General features: G+C 32.6%; 1 protein-coding gene and 1 non-coding gene across 2 annotated transcripts; one reads left to right on the top strand and one right to left on the bottom strand.

Moving 5' to 3' along the window:
- Positions 1-10,576: 10,576 nt before the first annotated feature.
- LOC131639714 (uncharacterized) lies at positions 10,577-12,634 on the bottom strand. The gene has a single exon (XM_058910183.1). The coding sequence runs from the start codon at positions 12,632-12,634 to the stop codon at positions 10,577-10,579; it is 2,058 nt and encodes a 685-aa protein (XP_058766166.1).
- Positions 12,009-12,115, top strand: LOC131639718 (small nucleolar RNA R71). Its single transcript, XR_009295027.1, has one exon. It is a non-coding gene; the product is annotated as a small nucleolar RNA R71 (small nucleolar RNA).
- Positions 12,635-15,274: the final 2,640 nt, after the last annotated feature.

Below are 15,274 nucleotides of genomic sequence, written 5' to 3'. Positions count from 1 at the left end.
GGAGATTCCATTTCCTTGAGAGAAACCAAAACCCTAATTGGAGCCCTATTGCTTAGGAGATCTCTTGGGACAAATTGTCTTGAATATGTGAGGGAAAATTTGAGGGTGCAACACCTAAGTTTCTCTCTTCCTTGCAAAAAGTTTCTTTCCGATTTGATTCTCGTCGCCCTCGGAGAAACAGATGGCCAAGCCATTTGAGATGGTTAGCGACATCAACATTCACAAAGAACTATGGATAGTAGCTGTCAAAGTTCACCCCCGATGGAAGGTCATCACCGCGTCGAAAGAGCATTTCGAAATGGTCGTTGTCGACAAAAATGTAGGTCTAATTAGTTCGGACTATTGCTTATGAAATTTTTAGGGTTTCTCATTTTACACATAAAAATTGTTGCTTTCGACATGTTTTCATGTTTTCCCTTTTCATTGTTTCTTCTGACTGTTTCAAAATGTTAATATAAGTTCATCACTCATGTTGTTTTTTTTTGTCTTTACTAACTTTGTTTTGTTGATTCTAATTTTTTAGGATTTTTGGTTTTTCATAAAAGTTTGTTTATTTCTTACCTTTTTTAATTTTTTTTTTGCCATTTTTATTGTTGCTTCTGAATGTTTCTAAATCTAAGTGTAAGTTCAACACGACTTTTGTGTTTTTTGTCTTTACTAACTTGGTTTTGTTGATTCTGATTTATTAGGGTTTCTGGTTTTTCACACCAGTTTTTATCTTTGTTAATGTTTTCATATTTTCCTTAACTTTCAGGGATGTGCCATTCATGTGGTTGTTCCGACGATCTTCAAACAAACTTTTGATTCCATGTTAATGGACAATGTTACATGTACCATGTCTAACTTTCAGGTTTAACCAAATAACTTAATGTGCAAACCAACTAACCACAAATTTCTTCTCAAATTCACTGGGGTACAACCATTGGGGATCTTGGGAAACATGATATCCCACATAAACCAACCACCTTAACCCCGTTCGCCGATGTTATTTCAGGGAAGTGGCAGAAGAACATTCTTTATCGTATTGTGATTTAACTAATTAAAATCTGTGTTTTATTTTCTTTTACCGGATTTGTATCAATTTCAATGACATTTTCTTTCATTGTAGATATTATTGGTGTCGTCGATGATGTTGCTACCAGACCATAAGTCAAGATTTCCAGCTCAGATAAGCTTTTGCTTCCATCTCAGAAATCAAAAATTGTTTCTTAGATAAGCTTTTTGAATGAGTGAAAAACACTTAGAAAGGGGGGATTGAATAAGGGTTGTTTCTTTTTGGCAAATAAAAGTAATGAACACAAATATTTTTATCCAGGTTCGTTTGAACTCAAACTACCTCCAGTCCACCCTTACAGGTGATTTACCTCCATTGAGGATTTAATCCACTAATCAAAAACTGATTACAATGGTTCTCCACTTAGATCAACCTCTAAGTCTTCTTGAGTATATAGATCACTACTTGATCACTCAAGGAATTTTGGTTTACAAAGATATAATCAAATACATAGATTAATGATGCTTCTAAAAAGTTGTAATCACTAAGTGATTTTTCTCTCAAGTTTATGATCGAGAACTCACAATAAATACAAAAGTATGTGAGCTTGAAGATGAAGATTTCTTGCTTTGTTCAAGATTTTTAGCGTGAGAAAGATTCAGAGTGTGTTGTAACTTTTTAACGTACGCTCTAGCCTTTTTCTTTGGCTGACGAGTTCCTTTTATAGGCATGAGAATGTGACCGTTGAACAGTTCTGCATTTAATACTTTGCGTATACTGTACAATGCTGCATTTAATGTTACATGCTTTTGTCAACTACCTCGAGCCTTGCTTCAACTGCTTTTTCTGACTTTTCCTTTTGTAGCCATACTTCTAACGTTCCTTTTGTCAAACACACAGACTAGCTTTTCTAGCTTTTCATCATTTGCTTTCTTCTAGAATCAGACTTTGTGATTTGCTTTGTTCATCCGAGTTTCCAGCGTTTGGTGCAAGTTAGAACTTCAACGCTTCAGACTATCGAAGTTCCTTAGAGCGTGATACCTTCAGATCTTCAGAGCTTGCTTCTAATAGTCATGATCTGATAACTTCAAGACCATGCTCTGATGTCTTCAGGACCATGTTCTGATGTAGCCATCCAGAACATCTGGGTCAGAGCATCTGAAAGATAGGATATTGCTTACTCTTTTACACTTTTCCTGAAATGGAAAAAGTAACTTATTAGAGTACCACATTATCTTATACAAAATTCATTTATAATGTTATCATCAAAACTAGAAAATGTAATCAGAACATTTCATGTTCTAACACTTTTGTCTTCATCTATGAAGACAAGGTTCTGACTCTGAAGACTCTGATACTCTTGGAACACTCATCTAACGTAATCTATTTTGTACTCATCATTACTTCAGATCATAAGTATTTCATTTGAAGATAAGATCATAAACTTGCACAAGACGATAATAGTACAATGGTACATTACCCATCCCATTATGGTGAGAATGTATGCACGATTTGGTGCGCTCTTGTCTCCCACGATCTCATGCTACCGTTATGTCAACTAGCATGATAGAGACGTTTTGTCCTTCTCAACAGTCTACTTTTTGGGCCTATATAAAGGAGCAACATCTTATTGACAAAAATTGACGAACAATAAGCAAGAGAACAAGAAAGAAACAAATTGAGAGTTATTGTGCAAAAACACTTACTAGAAACATTCATCCAAGAGAAACTCAAAAACACAAAGAGTTGTTATTCATTATTTGTGTCTAAACATTTTTTCTAAAACTTTGTTTCATTTGCTTATCTAGAAGCACTATTTGTAAACACTTTCTATTGTAAATCTTTTGAGATTTGTTTTTCCTCAAGTGTCTAGGTGGTAGTCTGTATACTTGATAAGGCTAAGGTGTTTTTCTAAACTCTTAGACGTTTGTTTGTAATCTTTCAAGATTAGTGAGTTAAGTTCTTTTTTAAGGCGAAATCACCTTGGAGGGTGGAGAAGATTAGCCTTGTTTAAGGTGAACTTGTATAAATCGATAGTGTCACTTTTCTTTCTAAGCTTGCCTTTCTTGATTGTTTGTGTAAATAGTAATTCTATGCAAAACGTTTTTGAAAACCCAATTCAACCCTCCCCCTTCTTGTATTTTTCTCAACCTTCAGTATTATTGGCCACACTTGAGGAGGGACGCCGGTGCTAAAGTCAGGAGGTGTTATACTTGTCAGGTTTTTGAAGGTCATTCTCAAAATACTGGTCTTTATATGCCTTTACCTATTCTTGATGATATTTGACGAGATTAGCCATGGATTTTATGTTGGGCTTGTCTCAGACATAAAACGGTGCAATTATGTGTTTGTGGTAGTAGATAGATTCTCTAAGATAAAAAACTTCATTATTTGTAAGAAAATTGTTGATGTTTGTAAGAAGATTTAGTTCGGATATTGAGAATATGGTCAAAGAAATGTTAGTTGTTAAAGAAGTTTCCAAAGTTAGGTTAGAGACTATTGAGTAGAAGAATAAAGCAACTGCTCACAACAAGGTGCACCACTAAACCACTTTATTATTGATGCTTAATATTTCAACTCTGTTATATATAAACGTTGTCTTGTTTTAATATTTCCTTTTCAAACTTAAAAAAATTGAAATAATAGAAATAGTATCATGTTGGATTCTCATTTCCAATGGATAATAATATATTAACATCTTTAAAACAAAAATCTCAATAATAAAAAAATGTGTTCAAGTTAAGAGGCTGCTCCTCATACAAAAATTCATAATACAGTAAGGTCTCTACTTTTGATCAACAATGGCTTGTCAGTAATTCCACAAAAAATGAATATTAAATTTGATCACTAAACATAGAGAGACTTGAGTAGTAGTTAGATTGAACACTTACACACTTGTTTCTTTTTACTATAATATATTTTTTCCAATGGCCTCAGAAAACAAAGTTGATACTTTGTATAACGCAATCAAGAAAGTTGATATTGTGATATGTGCTGCTGGTAGACTACAAATTGAAGATCATTAGAGCAATTAAAGAAGTTGAAAATGTTAAGGTGAACGAATAATTTGTTTGATGCTTGAATAGTTTGGAATATTGCTATTGATGCTTAATATTTCAAGTTTTCAACTTTGTTATTAAATTATTTAACAACAAAAAATTTTATTCAACTTAAATAACAAAAAATAAAGTATCCTTTCTCCATTGTTCTTTTATTATTGTATTAAAATAAGAGATGTTAATGTTTACAGGCCCGACCCTAGGGGTAGGGCAACAAGGCTACCGCCTAGGGCCTCACTTTTTGAAAACATAATACTGAGTACTACTCCTTTTATTTACTTTTGGAAAACATAATACTGAGTACTACTCCTTTTATTTGCATATTGCATATAAGATCACCCGTTAGTAATATCATATATACTGCTTTTGAAATATGATTGTTCTACAATTTGGCTTCTTATGTGTTTAAATCATTAGTTTAATCAATATTATAATATAAAAAATAAAACAAAGGCATATAATAAACAAATAATGAAAGAGATTTGAGAGTAAAGTGAAAACAAGTGAGCACAATATTTTTTTATCTATTGATTGTTATAGATTGTTATTGAGCTCAACAAATAATTAAAAAATAAAAAATATTTTTTTATTATAAGTGTATAGATTTACACAATTATAAAAATTTAATAAATAATTATATATATAAAAACATGAATAAATTGTGGACTTTTAATATTCTTACTAAGTTTTTATATAATATTTTATCATCTTTTTTATTATTATAAAGAAAAATTTATCATCAAATAAATAAAGATCTATCTAATTTAAATTATTTTTAATAAATCCGTATTAGATAAACTTAAAAATTAATATTTAGATAAAAAATTAATAATTTTATTAAACTAATATTAATTTTTTTAAAAATATTTTATAATTAATTTGCATCAGACATCCAAATATATTGGACCGGCCTTGAATATTTAACTGAGTTGAAGTATTAAACTTCAATAGCAAACTGGTCTAACGATGAACTTTGATGTCTATTAAATAAGAAAAATTGGGTTCATCTCTTTTGCAAAAATATAATGATGAAAACACCAATTAATTCTTATTTTTATAGAATGAATTTTAAAAATAATAATAATTATTAATAAATTTAACACTACAATCATTTTTTTTTTTATTTTCCTTTGATTTTGCAACATAGTCTTGATTTTAAAAATAGGGGGGAACTTTGACTTAAAGATTTTATTATAAGCAAATTAAGAATCAAATTATATTTATAAAGAAATAAATATAATTTAATTTTTGTAAACTAAATTTGACTAATCTCACCGTCCACTAGCGAGGGTTCATTTTAAAGTCACAACAAAAATATTGAAAATATACATAGAAAACACATATCAATTCAAATTTTATTCTATCGTAGTACGATGGTTCAAAATAATCAAATTATATTTTTGCCAAAATATAATGATGAAAACACCAATTAATATTTTTATTTTTATGGAATGAATTTCTAAAAATAATAATAATTATTAACAAATTTAACACTACAATCATTTTTTTTATATTCCTTTGATTTTGCAACATAGTCTTGATTTTAAAAATAGGGGGAAACTTTTACTTAAGCATATTAATATAAGAAAATTAAAAATCAAATTATATTTATAGAGAAATATATATATATATATATATATATATATATATATATATATATATATATATATATATATATATATATATATATATATATATATATATATATATATATATATATATATATATATATATATATATATATATATATATATATATATATTCAATTTCTGTAAACCAAATCTTACCCATCCCACCATCCACAAGCGGACTCATATTAAAGCCAGAACAAAAATATTGAAAATATAAGTAACCATTCAAATTTTATTCTACCGTAGTACGATGGTTCAAAACAAAACACAGAAAAACTATTTCCATTAACTTACATAGATGAAGTTTCAGAAGTAGTTCTATTTTTAATATTTTTATTTTTTACAACAACAACTCAAATCATGAGGTCTAAAACCTAAACATGTACCACCATTCTTAAAGCCTTTGTCAATGCAAGATTTATTGCATGTTGCTGGATTAGTGCATTTCTCTGAGCATCTTAATCCTGGGGGACCCACAGGACCCAAACATGTTGCAAAACCTACAACAAAAATAAAATTAAAAAATGCAATATAAATTATTGAATCAAACTCATGCCAATTCTCTTGATAAATTAATATATATAACTAGTTTATATTAATTACCTGAAAGCAAAACCAAAGCAAAACATAAAATCCAGAAAAAACTAGTTTGATTGACATTAGAAGCCATTGCCAAAGAAATAAATATAACTAGTTTATTTTAATTATTGAAAGATGGAAGACTAACTTGTTTATTATGAATATATATATATATATATATATATATATATATATATATATATATATATATATATATATATATATATATATATATATATATATATATATATATATATATATATATATATATATATATATATATATATATATATAGGGAACGTAAAATATTTAAAAAAAAAATAAAAGAGAAAAGAAATATATACTCTTATGGTAAATATATTTTACTTTGATTATTCATCTTTTTTGTAATTATTTTTAGTTATTTCTAAACTGTGGGTTTGAAGTTATAGGACAAAATAATGAATTCAAGTATTCAACCTTTTGCAAAATTCAATCTTTGAATTTATTTATAAAACGGGATAGTTTTACCTGAATGGAAACATTAATTTATTAATTAAGATAATTAAAAAATTGCAATAATTTTTATGATATTAATATTGGATTTAATATAATAATAATTTACTTTTTTTTTATATATTCTGATACGAGTTTTACTGAGATTATGATAGATTTCTTGTTTTGCAAAAGAAGAAACAATAAACTAACTTTGAACTTTTTCCGTAAACTACACTACCACAACATTATCCCTTAAATATTGTGTGTTTTTTAAATATAATAGACAATGAACCACTTTTCGAAAGACAGCATAAACTAATAAAAATAGAAATAATTTCTTTTAACACGCTCCCTACCGATAACAGTCCGGAAACCACTTCTTTTGGGCTTAAAAATTGATTTATTAACGATACTCCGGGCTCATGATAACCTTACTCGAAAAGAGAAATTTTCTATGCACCTATATAAATACTCATATATTTGCGGTAAAATTCTTAAAATATTTTTATATTTAGGATGTGTATATACGAAGACATATATTTTTAAAAAGAAGAGTGAATGTGCATATCCGAAGTCACTTTATTTTTTTGACAAAATATGTTTCCGAATATGTACATAAGACATCACTTTTTTTTTGAAAAGAGTGACTTCATATATGCTTATCCGAAATATTTTAAATTTTAGTGTTGGAATTTTTCGGATATGCATATCCGGAATAACTCAATAATTATAAAAAAATTAAAATCAGGTGCATTAATATAATTAATAGTATAAATAATTGTAATAATCAAAATATATAATTAAATATATACCATTATAATCAAGATATAATAATAATATTAGCCTTATAAAAAATTAAATAAACACGTTACTTTTATATAAAATTAATTAAAGAAAAAAAATTAATATAAATTAAAAATTATAATGTTAATAGGAGGATATTCTTACCATGATAATTTCATTAATTATAATGCTTGTAGTCATTTAAAAAATAATTACTTTTATAATTTATGACAAATAAATTATTACTGAATTAAAATTTTATTTATTCTCTTTATTCCTTATTTATAACAATTTTTATTTAAGTTATTCTTTATTTATAATAACTCACTTTAATTATATTATAACTATATTATAAATAAATATCTTTTTAAAAATAAAATAAAAGACATTTGAGATTTTGATTAATTCGGATATGCATATCTGAATTAACCAATATCCCAAATTTTCGTTGGGGTGAATTCAAATATGCATATTCGTATTAACCAAAATCTCAAAAAATTTGGGGTGCCTTGGGGTATGTCTATGATTATGACTGCAAGTGCACAGTCTATCGCGTAGTTTTAAAAGATATCGAACCCACAGGGACTAAGAATCGACCTAATGTAGTTAATCGCTACTACGTAAATCTAAGGCTAATATCTGATTGATTATGGATCAGACGGGAATTAAAAAGGAATATTATTAAATTAAATCTAGGATAATAATATCGGTATGCAATGGTCGGACTTCGGGGATCCAGTAAGCCATCGATGCAGATCGTAATTTAAAATCACTTTTCTGTAGAAATCATTAGTTTAAAAACCCTCCTCTCACACTCTCGTGTTTATTGATTATGATTTCACTATTAAACCTAAGTGAGCGCTCTCGCTGTATCAATTAAACTTCAAAGTGATTTTTGAAAACCAATGAAAACTAATTACCCTTAAAGAGCTCTCGCTGTATTTAAGGTTAATGCCTAATTTCTAAGGTCCAGTTAAAATTTCAAACTCTCGTTTTTATTGATCCTAACTTCTATTGTTTTTAACTCTCGTTACAAAACAGTTTAATTAAGCGTTTAGAAATATCAGCCAGACAAATAAATTTGATTAATAAACTACATCAAAGGATTACTCGATTCCCTCGGTTATGCGACCTTACATACCAATAAAGGGTATTTAGCCGGACATTGTTTTAATAGACGAATCAGAACATATATAATAGATATAACAAAATCCAAACATAATTTGATAAATTAACATAAACAGCCAGTAGTGTGTTTCCTTCTCTTGATACGAGAGCTTGAATGTGAGACATAAGGAAAGTGCTGGCATTGATTCTATCATTGGCGAAGGCACAATAAAAGAAGTATAACTCCTTACTATTGACTTTGTTGATGTTGGTTCTTCCAAAGATGGTATTTGCTAAAATGCGGTGGAAGTAACGCATAGCCGGGTTATGAATTTGTGAAGAGAAACGCATGTCAGGAGCGACATTTTCATGACCGGATATGCGACGCCAGATATCATCTGAAGTTCTTGGCCAGTCAAACTCGGGCGGAATTCTATAGTTGGCTCCTTCAACACGTGGGAACTGAAAAAGAGCACTAATGCTTGCTTGATTCATGGTGTATTCTCGGTTGAATAGTCGTAAGGTAGCGGTCCCGATAAGGTTGTGGGAAGCGTCGGTGGGTGTGTTGTAAATGTAAGAACTTAGGAACTCCAAGGTTAACGCCTCGTATGTGGGGTAGTCGAGTGTGCTCACGAATGATAAACCCGTTTTATTGAGCAATATTCGCACACCGTGTTCATACAGCCCCAAACTTTGCAAGCTATCGATATGTGCGAACCTTGATGCTTCCACCCCTCTCTGAGGGAAACGTCGGTAACAGTTTCGTTGTATTTCTCCCGCTTCTCTAATTTGGAAAGTAACACCGGGGAACTCTTCTTCGTTTTGGTTGTTGAGGTTAGCCATGGTAAGTTTTCTGCTAGAAGTGTGAAAGAAATTGTAGAAGAAATAGCAGAACAATATTTGTGGTTTATGGTTCTGTTTGTGGCAGTGGTACAATATATATAGCAGAGAATGAATGAGTAGATTGAATGAATGTTAAATGGAATTAAGGTGAGGTTTGAATTGAAGTTGAAAATGAGAATTAATTTGGCACTGAGAAGTTTGATCAGAAGAGAAAATGGTTGCCTCTGGTGTGGAACGAAACAAATGCGCCTCTTCTGCATTTAAAGAGGACGCCGAACGGATGGAGGCAGGTCACGCCGACCAGCGTGGGGCCCATTCTGACGGACGGAAGACATGCATGTACATGCATGTGCGTTTGTTTGCGTGTCTGTGTGTTGCACAGAGATTCCTTCTTTGACCAAGACTGCATGCATTCTATTGGACCAACATTATTTTGGTAGAAACATATTTGACTAGTAGTCAAAGTATTTAATTGGGTGCATAATAAGTTATCAGTAGCAAATAATAGTCCTATCCTATACTAATTGAATTCAAAGCAGTGCAGTAGTATAGGTAGCAGACAGAAAATACATGTTGTGCCTAACAGATAAAGCTAATAGCAGTGCAATTTATTTCTAATAGAGCAATCTTTAGCCGATATATTTTTAGAAACACTAATTTCTAGCAATGCACACACAATATATTTTAACAGAGGGAACATATAGCAGAAAAAAATATAAAAATAGAATAAAGAAAATGCTGAATTTTATTAGAATCAAAAACCGAAAATTAAAATTTTGTTCTAAAAATAGAAATACTAACTAATTAACTAATTAAAATACCGGAATTGAAAAACTGAAAATTAAAACTACTTAAAGCGGTAAACCTAACTAAGCATTTCCTTCCCCCACACTTAAACTAGACGATATCCTCATTGTCTAAATGTAAGAGTTAGAAATAAAAACTAGCGGTCTTCAATTAGCCACTTTTCGGAGGCGGGATGGACTGAAGGTGTTGATGAAAACTATCGAGATTTGCCATGACCAAATCCATAAATCTGTGGAAATCTCCTCGGAGTCTCCCTAAATCGGTACGAAGTACAACAACGTCGTTCCGAAGGGTCTCTATAGCAGCAGTGTGATCAACCATAGGCACATCCTCATCAAGTGTAGTGTCAATGTCATAGTAGCCAGTCGGTGTCCTCGGATCATTTTCTTCTTCCATAAAGCTTTGTCTATGACAAATTTTCCTATATTGCAAGGTATGGAGAAACTTCCTGGGTCTTTCAACTTAGGTGGCATTTTATTTTGGATTATGGCACTACATTCAGCAGTGAGTGTTACAGTCTCGTTGTCTTCTAATTTCTTCTTATTCGATAGGATTTCTTTTAGGAATTTAGCATTTGAGGGCATTTGGGTAATGGCTTCTGTAAACGGAATTGTGATGTTTAACTGTTTAAGAAGTTCGACCAATTTCTTAAATTGCCCTATGTTTTTAGATTTCTCGAGTCTTTGAGGGTACGAGATAGGTGGTTTATAAGGTGGTGGAGGTATGTATGGCGCTTCTTTCTCCTCCTTCTCGCCTTCCTTGTCCTCTTTCTCCTTTGGATCACTTGGTTTATCCTTGGGTCTACTTTCCTCCTCAGTTGTCTTCCTAGGGCTTTGGAACATTGCAGGGTTTTTAAGCCTAGGGTCAGTCGGTTCATCCATCTCTCTACCACTTCGCAGAATAATAGCATGAGCATGCCCTTTTGGGTTTGGTTGTGGCTGTACTGGAAATGTTCCAGCAGGTGCGGCAGTAGGTGGTTGTTGTTGTGCCACTTGAGAGATTTGTGTCTCGAGCATCTTGTTGTGAGTGGCCAACGCGTCTAATTTAGTCGCTAACTGTTTGATTTGCTCATTAGTGTGCACGTTCTGGTTTATGAAATCCTTATTAGTCTGAGTCTGAGTGGCTATGAAATTTTCCATCATTATTTCTAAGTTAGATTTCCTAGGGACGTTAGGAGCAGCGTATGGTGCCTTTTGATATCCAGGTGGTACACTGGGTGCTTGACTAGGTGCGTACAAAGCATTATTGTTCTTGTATGAGAAATTAGGGTGATTCTTCCATCCTGGGTTATACGTGTTTGAGTAGGTGTTTCCTTGAGCATAGTTTACTGGTTCGGGGGAAACTCCTGCCAAAAGATGGCACTCGGAGGAAGTATGTCCAGACATCCCGCATATTTCGCAATTTGGGGAAACAGCAGCCATGGCGGCTACAGGTGCTATAGTGAGGTTTTCAATCTTCTGAGTTAGGGCATCGACTTTGGTGTTAACGCGGTCGAGGCTACTTATCTCGTACATCCCACTATTCGTTGAAGATTTCTCTCCAGAAGTTTTCTCTGATTGAGCTCTCTCGCTTCCCCATTGATAATGGTTTTGAGCCATACTCTCAATAAGTGTGTAAGCATCAGCATATTCTTTATCCATCAGTGCGCCACCTGCGGCGGCGTCAATCGTAAGTCTCGTATTGTAGAGGAGACCATTGTAGAAGGTATGGATGATTAACCATTGTTCTAAACCATGATGTGGACAAAGTCTAAGCATGTCCTTGTATCTCTCCCACGCGTCGAATAAAGACTCGTTGTCTTTTTGTCTAAACCCATTGATCTGGGCTCTCAGCATGGCGGTCTTACTAGGTGGAAAATAACGTGCCAGGAAGACTTTCTTAAGTTCATTCCAGGTCGTGACGGAATTGGTGGGTAAAGACTGGAGCCAAGCTCTAGCTCTATCCTTTAGTGAAAAAGGAAAAAGGCGCAGTCGGATAGCTTCCGAACTGACACCATTTGCTTTTACAGTGTCTGCATATTGCAGGAACACAGACAGATGAAGATTAGGATCATCCGTCGCATTTCCAGAAAACTGGTTTTGTTGTACAGCTGACAACAACGATGGTTTTAGCTCAAAATTGTTCGCTTCAATAGCAGGAGCAGCGATGCTATTGTGAGGTTCAGCTTGCGAAGGAATAGCGTAAGGCTTGAGAGGATACAGATGTTCTCCCATGTTTAGTTCTTCAACTGGTTCAGAAGTAGGAGTAGGAACAAGAGTGCGAGTACGTCGTAATCGACGTGATACAGTGATAGAACGCTCCGGTTCGGGAATTGGCAGCACTAAGTCTTCACTTCGAGAGCGAGTACTTGGCATGCACAAAGGGAATTAGAATAATTGAATTTGCCTTAGTCTCTACAACGTAATAGTTAATTACGATTGTCGACTAAATTAGTCCCCGACAACGGCGCCAAAAACTTGATCGCGACAATGGGGTATGTCTATGATTATGACTGCAAGTGCACAGTCTATCGCGTAGTTTTAAAAGATATCGAACCTACAGGGACTAAGAATCGACCTAATGTAGTTAATCGCTACTATGTAAATCTAAGGCTAATATCTGATTGATTATGGATCAGACGGGAATTAAAAAGGAATATTATGAAATTATATATAGGATAATAATATCGGTATGCAATGGTCGGACTTCGAGGATCTAGTAAGCCATCAATGCGGATCGTAATTTAAAATCACTTTTCTGTAGAAATCATTAGTTTAAAAACCCTCCTCTCACACTCTCGTGTTTATTGATTATGATTTCACTATTAAACCTAAGTGAGCGCTCTCGCTGTATCAATTAAACTTCAAAGTGATTTTTGAAAACCAATGAAAACTAATTACCCTTAAAGAGCTCTCGCTGTATTTAAGGTTAATGCAAGTAGAGTTCCGGTGTGGAAATCTATTGCAGGAAGCGAGTAGGAAAAATAAGAACAGAATTGGAAATTGCAGAAGAAATAAATGTGACGGCAGTAGGGTAAAATTCGTAACCCTCTTAATAATTCTTGGAGGGTATTTATAGAGTTGGTGCAGAGTTTTGATTTTGATCACGTTCTGTTGCTGTTCTTTCGAAGGAAAAAATGGCAGAAACAGAAAACTGCGTCTCTTCTGGGCCTGGGTATGTGACTTACGTCACACACATATTTTAGAGGGGTGCCGAACGGCAGGGAGGGGGTTGCGCCGACCGGCAGGTGCCTCAGGGTGCCTTCCGTCTGGTGCATCCACTTCCTGTGCGTGCTGGCCTTGTGTGTGTTTGGGCCTGGTTCTTTTTGTTATTTGCACCTCCTTACTTAAATGTCTTTTTAAGCAATTTCTCTTCATTTTAAGTCCTTTTTCCGACTATTTCATTTGCGAGCTCCGATTAAATAAATTCTTGAAAACAAATAAAAATACCGGCATAATACAAAATAAAATAATAAAACCGAAATAAAATAGAATAATAATGCATGTAAATTAAGCTAAATATACGATACGTTTTCGCGTTATCATCCACCCTATATGAGTGTACAGAGAAATTCTCATCTGAAAAATTTACTCCATATCCTTACAATTAAATCCATAACCTAACATTTAACTTTTTTAACCAAAATGTCGTTCATATAAATAGGTTATTTTCATATTTTTTTTACTTTTCCTTCACTCTCTAAATTCAAAATTTTGCATACACTCTAGAACTCTTGCCACAACTTCCCGATTCATTTTTTTTTCAAATTGGACCTCATGAAGTAAGTGTTCCAGTTTTTTTTAATTTTGGAAAAACATACCGGAACTCCTGATCCTACACTTCCGATTTACATCACCACACCGAAAAAATTTGCAAAAGGGCCTTCTTTTTTATGAAACACTCACCGGAAGTCTTCAGCAATGTGTTATGATGAATTGCAAATTTTATACATTGGAAGTCTTATACCAAAGTGTTTCGGTTTGTAATATTTTTGAATATTCTTTTTGTTTGCTTTTGACAGGTGCGAACACGAGGCATAGGACGGGGGCGCTCCATTGATGTTGCCACGAGAGAAAGAGGATATTAGTGCATCTACATCTGCACCACATCCAGTGGGCTTTCCCAGAGGATTGTACGATACGTCTCTTCTGGTAAAGTATGAGCATCATATTGCTCAACATTTATGGTTTGGTGTAAGTAAATGATATTTACCTTATATTGAATAATTTTTAATTTTTAGTTTTGTTTTATAATATGTGTACTTTTATTTGTTTTCAGGAGAGAGGTCTGAAGAAATAGTCAAAAGTTGTCGGACATGGGTTGATGCTTACACATAGGGTTCCTCTTATTCTCCCACCAGAGATGGAGGCTTGGATGTCTAAGTCTAGTCTATCGTCAATTTAGAGAACCAGTTTGACAAAAAATAGACACAAACCTGGTATATGTATTTGTAGAGAGATGGCATCTAGAGAAATCTTCATTTCACAAAGAACTATGGAAAGTAGCTATCAAAGTTCACCCCCGATGGAAGGTCATCACCGCGTCGAAAGAGCATTTCGAAATGGTCGTTATCGACAAAAATGTAGGTCTAATTAGTTCGTACTGTTGCTTATAAATTTTTTAGTGTTTCTCATTTTACACATAAAAATTGTTGCTTTCGACATGTTTTTATGTTTTCCCTTTTCATTGTTTCTTCTGACTGTTTCAAAATGTCAGTATAAGTTCATCATTCATGTTGTTTTTTTTGTCTTTACTAACTTGGTTTTTGGATTCTAATTTTTTAGGATATTTGGTTTTTCATAAAAGTTTGTTTATTTCTTACCTTTTTGAATTTTTTTACCATTTTCATTGTTGCTTCTGAATGTTTCTAAATCTAAGTGTAAGTTCAACACGGTTTTTGTTTTTTTGTCTTTACTAACTTGGTTTTGTTGATTCTGATTTATTAGGGTTTCTGGTTTTTCACACCAGTTTTTATCTTTGTTAATGTTTTCATGTTTTCCTTAACTTTCAGGGAT

Source organism: Vicia villosa, unplaced genomic scaffold (genome assembly GCF_029867415.1).
Source record: "Vicia villosa cultivar HV-30 ecotype Madison, WI unplaced genomic scaffold, Vvil1.0 ctg.002744F_1_1, whole genome shotgun sequence".
NCBI classification, from domain to species: Eukaryota; Viridiplantae; Streptophyta; class Magnoliopsida; order Fabales; family Fabaceae; genus Vicia; species Vicia villosa.
The sequence above is the reverse complement of the archived record's forward strand: the minus strand, read 5'-3'. Positions and strand labels throughout refer to the sequence as shown.

Coding starts and splice junctions, on each gene's coding strand:
- LOC131639714 (XM_058910183.1), bottom strand. CDS start 12,634: ATGCCAAGTACTCGCTCTCGAAGTGAAGACTTAGTGCTGCCAATTCCC.